Source organism: Ailuropoda melanoleuca, chromosome 15 (assembly GCF_002007445.2).
Source record: "Ailuropoda melanoleuca isolate Jingjing chromosome 15, ASM200744v2, whole genome shotgun sequence".
Lineage (NCBI taxonomy): Eukaryota > Metazoa > Chordata > Mammalia > Carnivora > Ursidae > Ailuropoda > Ailuropoda melanoleuca.
The window spans coordinates 63,998,435-64,005,824 of NC_048232.1; the positions used below are offsets into that span (position 1 = coordinate 63,998,435).

The following is a 7,390-nucleotide window of genomic DNA, read 5'->3' on the forward strand; positions in this document are numbered from 1 at the left end:
AGTTGTAATACAAAAGTATCACTGGATCACCTGGCTTTCTGCCCTCCTAGGGCTTGTAGTCTAGTTATAAGAATGAAATTCTGTTTCACCACACAAGGATGAATGCTGATAATCAAATCAATCACTATTAAATTTTCACATAGAAGTGACCATTAAAATTTTTTCAATTCATGAAATAATATTGGTCACAACTTTTTGCATAGGTAAGTAGTTTTTATGTCCTAGTTTTCTATTTTATATTTTATAAAAACATTGCATAATTTGCAAACTCCACTTTTGGTTATTCCAATCATTCTAGAATCTAATACTTGTATCATGAGTGTGTACAACTTCTTTCTAACAGAGATTCATTTCCATGCCCCATGAAATAGAAAACATTTCTCCTCCTTTCTGTTTCCTTCCTCTCCTCCATTTTCCTAATGGCTTACAACTTCAACAACAATCAGCTCATGGCCTCTCTAGTTTCCTCCACAGTCCCAATCCATCTTCCCTGCTCCAACAACCCAGATTATTTTGAAGGAAATCTCAAACATCATATCACTTCAGCTCTGAATATTTTAGTATATAACTCTAAGAAGTAAGCAGTTCCCTTTTCAAACATCATCATGCCCCCCAAAATAACGACAGTTGCTTAATATCATAAAATAGTGTTCACATTCCCTAATTGTCATATGTCTTTTTTCTTGTTTATTTTTCATTTGTTTTAATCTATATCAAAACAAGGTCCGTACATTACAATTGAGTAACATGTCTTATACAGACGAACGCTCTTTTTTTAGCCTTACTCCTCAAATGAAAATGCAGAATTGTAATGTAACAAAAACAAGCAATTCTGAATGAAGAAGGAGTTTAAAATGCTGTACTGAAGAAGGTGGTGAAAATGTCAAGTCACTGCCTTTGCTGAGGAGATAAGCACTTGGCATATACCTTTCCCTGAATGATAAAGAAGGAAAGTGGGAGCTGGGCCTCCCAGTAAACATTTTTATTAGCCACCCAAAACTGCACATGAACATGATGCGTGTGAAACAAAGTGCTCTGCAGTAAATAGGAATTGAGGAAATAGAAAATGAGTTGTAAATCTGAAAATCATTTCTTTACTTCAATGAAAGAGAAACTTATAAACAGACAAACCAGTCTCCTTTAAAGTCTTGCTAATGCTGGTTGCTTAATCCTTTTAAGGATTTTTAATCCTAAAGGTTTAGTTTAATTTAATTTAAGGCTTTTGAATTTTCAACTATTGCTTATTCCATTCTAATCTGTGCCTTTTGTAAAAGAAAGAAAAATCACTTTAGATGACATGAAATTGTAATCAAGGCTTCCACTTCCATTGTGCACTGTAAGAGCTTCCCCTACCATCCTACCTTAAACAAAACTTTTTCATTTTAAAATGGAAAGAGGGGCGCCTGGGTGGCACAGCAGTTAAGCGTCTGCCTTCCGCTCAGGGCGTGATCCTGGCATTATGGGATCGAGCCCCACATCAGGCTCCTCCACTATGAGCCTGCTTCTTCCTCTCCCACTCCCCCTGCTTGTGTTCCCTCTCTCGCTGGCTGTCTCTATCTCTGCCGAATAAATAAATAAAATCTTTTTTAAAAAAATAAATAAAATGGAAAGAAATCCCAGTGTCAGAACATAGCACATACAAAATAATTACCATGCAATAAAAGAGGCAAGACAAGCTTACAGTGATACAGTACAGGAGTTAAGAATATGGGCTGCAAAGAGAGAAAGGCCGTCCCTGTTTCTTTGCCTGTAAAATGGGGACAATATACAGTAGCTGTCTCATAATGATGCTGTTGGGATCATTCAAACATGATCATGAAAAGCACCCAGCACTGAATAACATTCAGTAATGACTAGCTATTATTATTATTGGAAAGACAGAGGAAGGGATGATTTGTCATGGTCAGTTTTACCTTGACAGCTACAACTTACTTTATGGTAATGTTGTGAGTCAATTGCAAGAGATTACAAGAGAAGGCAGCAAGCTCCCTGCACAGCACCCCTATTGCACTGCCTCCCATAAAAAGACCCAGGGAAAAGAAGTACCCTGGAGAGGGAATATTAGTTCTCCACTCTGGTGGCTCCAAATATTTGAAAATAGTACAAGAAATGGCTCCATGTGTAGTAAGTTCCAGGTAAGACAACACTGTGCTAAGTGCACTAAACAGATTAACCTGAAATTGGACTCTGATCCCCAAGGAAATCGGGCCGGTGTAGCCCAGTCCTTACTGGCCCTGCTGAGGAAAAACAACCTTACGTCTATCTCAACTGGGATCTGGCTGGATAGGATCTAAGCTTTGAATGGTGCCTAAGCCCATTTCAGATGCATAATACCTGTTAGACAACACTAAGCAGGGAGTTTTGGCCTGGGGCATGCACCCTATACTGAGGAACTGACAGAGGAAAATGAAGATCCAGCATTGTAATTCAGCCTTTCCCTATGCTATCATTTTAGTCAGACAAAAATTTCCTTTTCTCTTAGGTGTTTCTCAAATAATTGCAAAAACTAACTCAATAAATAAATTAATTAACAAAAAAGTAGGGGGTGGTTATTTACAGGATAGCATTGTTCCGTTCAAAACATTTTGTTGCAAAATTCCTTTTAAAACCCTTTCCTTACAAATCACAGCCCTTTCCAAGCACCTGGCCCTCTGCATTATTCCTCTACTCCTTGAGGAAACAGGAGGAGAATAGATCTCCAAAGAAAATATCCTTATTAATAATATCCTATGTTTAAATGCTTTATAGTTTTAAAGCATCCTCAGATCCACTGTGGTCTTGTACAAGATGGTATAAATGATACTATACCTATTTGACAGGTAAGAAAAATTACATATAGTGATCGGTGCAGGTGAGACCTGAACTCAAGACCTTTTCAAACAAATGCAATGGTTTGGAACCTGAAGCAAGTGGCCCCATGCTCATGCTTGCCAGTTTTTTGTGCGGTTTTTCCTCCCTTCAGTGAGTCTGTTCCAGCCATCTTCCTCTTTCCTCCTCAGTTAATTCTGATTCATGCCTCATCTCATATAACTAAATGAGAAAGATTTGAGTAGACCAACATCCAACCAACTAATATTCACTGAACACAAACTAGAAGCTAGACCTGTGAAGCAGGGGGAAACTAAATGTTCTTTATCATTTAAAAAGACCATGGTGAGATTAATCATTTTATCAGTTTGAACCAATTATCTATTAAAATAATATTTGCATACTAGCCAAAATGGAGTCCCTAGCTAGATGTGTTCAGTCCCTGTTTATAAAACTGGAAATAAACTACAAGCGGCTTCTATAAGAAAGCTAAGGCTTAGAAAATGTCCCTGCACGGACTTGATAAGATTTCCAATTGTGCCATGGTGAAATCTCATTTCTTAAATCACTATTCAACATTAACATATTGTACAAACTTGCATCTGCCTGACCCTGGAGATAAGATGATGAAGTTAGATGGAGCGGTCATGAGCCTGAAGGAGGTCAGAATCTAGAACAGGAAGCCAGTTCCCTACTCTGGACTCTCCAAGGGACCCCAGGCTGGGAATAGTCAGGCTACTCCCACCCGGTCAGCAACCACATGGGCCCTTACTCATTTCTCTCTGCTTCTCCCACTGGACTCTACATTAAGTTCCAGTTCCCTCCGCCTTGAAAGTTCACCAGGCTCTTGGTGGCCTTAGCTCCTCCTCCTCCTCCTCATTTGGCCCTCAGCTCTTGACCTCCTGCACTCAGGAAGCCTCTTCTGTCTTGCAGGTCTGGTCGTCTACCTCCCGGTGAAACCCTCCACCACCTTTAACATTTCACATTTGTAGTTTTACATGTACTTGTGTGATTGTTTGATATTTGACTATATCTGCTCTCAGGTGCCTAAGATCCTGGAAGGGCAGGGGCTGATTTTAGATGCCAGTGCCTGGCACACAGTAGGCCCTCTAGGAATGAAAACCGAATAGTCACGCGTGCCTGGAACTAGATAGCCTGGGCTCTGTGGAGGGGGCAGGATGGATTTGGTTGGCTTCTTTAACACAGTGGGGGGGCGAGGGGGACACATCCTGGCTCCCATCATAAAACCTGAGTGACACTCTGAAATGGAAAGGCTGTTTGTCCCAAGTCCCAGACTTGAAACTCTCAGCAGAAATCGTATTATATTTAGTGTTGTGGCCCCAGTACCCAAGCTGTGCCTATTACTTAGCATGAAATACACGTGCAAAACACTTCGTAAATATTAGCCATTGCCAGTATTAAGGAATACATTCCAGAGCGTGGGACAAAGTGGAAGATGTTACCCATAGCTTCAAAGAAATACTCAAGCTTGAATGGACTCTTAAAAGAATACAAACGACCCCCTAACCAAGGATTTTTTAAAAAAAGGAAATGTGCCTTCTCTCTTTCCTCCGGAAAACAAAACCCCCAAAACAAAACCCTCCAAACGAAAACCCTCTTAACCAACGTCTTCCCCCTTCTAGGCCTTCACCCTCTTGTCTCCCCGCACCTCACGGGCGAATTCTGGACGTCAGTCACTGCGGAGACTGCCATCGCTGCGATGCCTCCAGGCATTTCCTGACCAGGGTGTAACTTTGTGAGGATGTACGTAGTTGGACCCCCTCTCCTGGAGATGATATTTAAGGCCTCCAGGGGGCAAGCAGCAGTGTTTATAAACAGGGAGGGAGGGGTCTTTGCCTTTTCCTACCCGCGGGCATTTTAGCTAGCTACTGCCAGCCCGCGCTCGACTGCAGCCCCAGCCCTCAGGCTCTGAGGAACCCACGCTGCCGCGCGGCCGAGACCCCGCCCCCCGCCGCAACCTTCCCGGCACGCAGGCGCAGGGGCGCGCGCAGGGCGGGGCGCACGGAGGCGGGGCTGCGCGGGCCCACTTAAATGTAGGGGCGGTAGGGGCGGTGCGAAGCCGCCGCGGCGTTGCTGTTTAGAGGCCGCGAGTTCTCACAACTGTCTCCTTGTGGCGCGAGCCTCGCGCCTCGCTCTTCCCCCGGCGGCGGCGGCGGCGGCGGCGGCGTTGCCAGCAGTAGCAGCAGCAGGAGGAGGGAGCGGAGGCGAGCGGGCGGCGGGCTCCATGGAGAGCGGCGGACGCCCGGGCAGAGGCGGTGTTTCCTCTCCAGCACCCGGGCTGCAGTGACCGGCGCTTGCGTCCTGCCCCACGTCGAAGCGGCCGCCGGCTCTGGGACTGACCGGCCTCGCTGCCACTCCCCGCGCCGCCGCCTCGCCTCCCGGCGCCCCTGTGCCCCGACTCGCCCGCCCCAACTCCCCGGCGGGGTGGCGGCGGCCGGGCCCCCGCGGCGGCGGCTGGAGCAGCAGCGGCAGCAAGAGCCCGCCTCTATGATGAAGTTCAAGCCCAACCAGACGCGGACCTATGACCGCGAGGGCTTCAAGAAGCGGGCGGCATGCCTGTGCTTCCGGAGCGAGCAGGAGGACGAGGTGAGAGCCGCCAGCGCGCTCTGTGCCCTCAGCGGCCGGGGCGCCGGAGTAGGCCGGAGGTGGGGGGCCGGAGCTGGCCGGGGTGGGGGTCCTTGCCCTTCCCCTTCCTCGCCGGACCCTTCTTGTGGTCCCGGGGCTGGAAGGGATTAGCCCCCTCCCTCTTGCCCGCCCGCCCTCACTCTTCCTTCCTTTCTCTGGGTTTGATAGAGAAGACAAAGGGGCTGGCCCAGCCCAGTGTTCTACTGGGCGGTCGTGAGGACCTGACACCCAGACGCCTCTTGGCCCGCGGGTAGGTCCCGGGCGGTTTAGGTCGCTTCTGGCGGGAGTCACCATCTTAACACGCGAATTGAGCGTAAAGCCAGATAAACCTCGAGTGCTCATAGAGGCGGCAGAAATGGCGTTGAGTGTTGCAGCCCAAGCTCTTCTGCCTCTGCCTGTGTTTTTTTTTTTTTTTTACCTTCCACGATACAGCAGTTTGCGTTTTCGGATTAAACCTTGGGGTGTTTGTGGTATAGCCAACAAACCCCGTGCTTTAAAATAAAGCCCCATTCGGGCTGGTTATTTAAATCCCATTTTTAAGTGGACCCTTTAACTCGTAAGCACTTGGCATAATTACACTTGATATAGATTTTTTTAAAGGCCTCCTCTTTTAAAGTTTTCTGACTGCAGAAAGATGGCTAGTGAAAAATGTGGAATAACGCCAGAGGGAGAAGATGGACTAGACGTGGGCAAAGTTGCCATTTTCAGACCGTAATCCCTAGCTCTCAGCATATTTATTAAGGCTTCTTTACTTTGCTGTGTTTGGTTTGACATCTGGAGAGGAGCAGCCTTTCTTGTTCTAAGAGTAAGCAGTCGATCTTCCGTAATTTACCCTCCTGCGTTTGGTTGATACGAGGCCCAGAGGCTTTCCTGGAGAGCAGTTTTTCCTTTTCAGTTACATTTATTTAATTTAAAAATGGTTCACTGTTTTAAATTTGCTTAAGGCAATAATAGTTGATTGGTAAGCCATGAAAATCTTTTATAAAGCATTGCCACTCCTAAAATGATTAGACAGGGAAAAATTAACAGAGTTCTGCTTCCATAACCAGCTGTGTCCAATAAAATACCAGGCTAAAGCTGGAGACAGGAAATTTAATGTTTTCCTTATTGCTAATCCGAGTAGTTAGGATGGGTATGACATAGTGTACTCTCAGCATAGTTCTGACTATGCTAACAAAAGTGCTACAAAATAGTGCTCTTCAAACTCTTGTTTTGCCTTTATTATTTCGAAAAGACACCAAGCCTTTTAGTGCTGATCAGTGCTCAGTTGGGGGCCTTTAAGTGTTAAGCCTAAATTTTCTTGAGTTTTCAGAAGAAATGGGTTTGTGTCTATGACCTGGGCCCACTTTGGAGAGCTAGAAAGTGGAAGGGGAAAGATTTTTTAACATTCACGGAGTAAACAGACAACAAACATTTAAGTATATTCTATTTTAAAAGATTAGAAAATTGTTGAGGGAAGGGCCATGTTAGGAAGAAACAAGCTTTGAATATAAAAGAATAGCCCAAAGTGATCATGATTTGCTCGCTATTGTGTAATCACATTCTTAGTTGAGTGCTTACCATGTGTGGGGCTTGCCTGAAGACCTCTAAGTTTGTTACATTTCATCCTCTTGGTGCTGGTTTATAGGTGAGGAGACCATTACAGATCGTCAGTACTTTCCCCAAATAACATAATTAGGAAGTGGTAGAGTCAGGATTCAGGATCCAGTCCCTGTTCCTGATGGGCTCCTGGCACAAGGCTCCTTAGCAATTGGGTGCATGCTGTTTGCTGAATGAGAGATTTTCTGAGGCTGAGCTTGGAAGCCTTTCTGGAAGTGATGACTTTGAAGTCTTGCCATAACCTGAACTTGGAATTCAGGCTTTGTAAAAAAAAAAAGAAAAGAAAAAAAAAAAAAAAAAAAAAAAAAAAAAGTTCCCAAGGGAAAAAAAAGGAAAA

The 7,390-nt window shown here is 45.1% G+C and overlaps 1 protein-coding gene across 2 annotated transcripts in view; it reads left to right on the forward strand.

Annotated features, from left to right (window-relative positions):
* Nucleotides 1-5,285: 5,285 nt before the first annotated feature.
* NUDT4 (nudix hydrolase 4) overlaps nt 5,286-7,390 on the forward strand; it is a 16,620-nt gene continuing 14,515 nt past the window's right edge. For both annotated transcript variants that reach the window (XM_034644422.1, XM_034644423.1), the window contains exon 1: nt 5,286-5,415. In XM_034644422.1, coding sequence (XP_034500313.1) covers nt 5,317-5,415 — 99 coding nt within the window. In that variant the 5' untranslated portion in view covers nt 5,286-5,316. The remainder of the gene's footprint in view (nt 5,416-7,390) is intronic.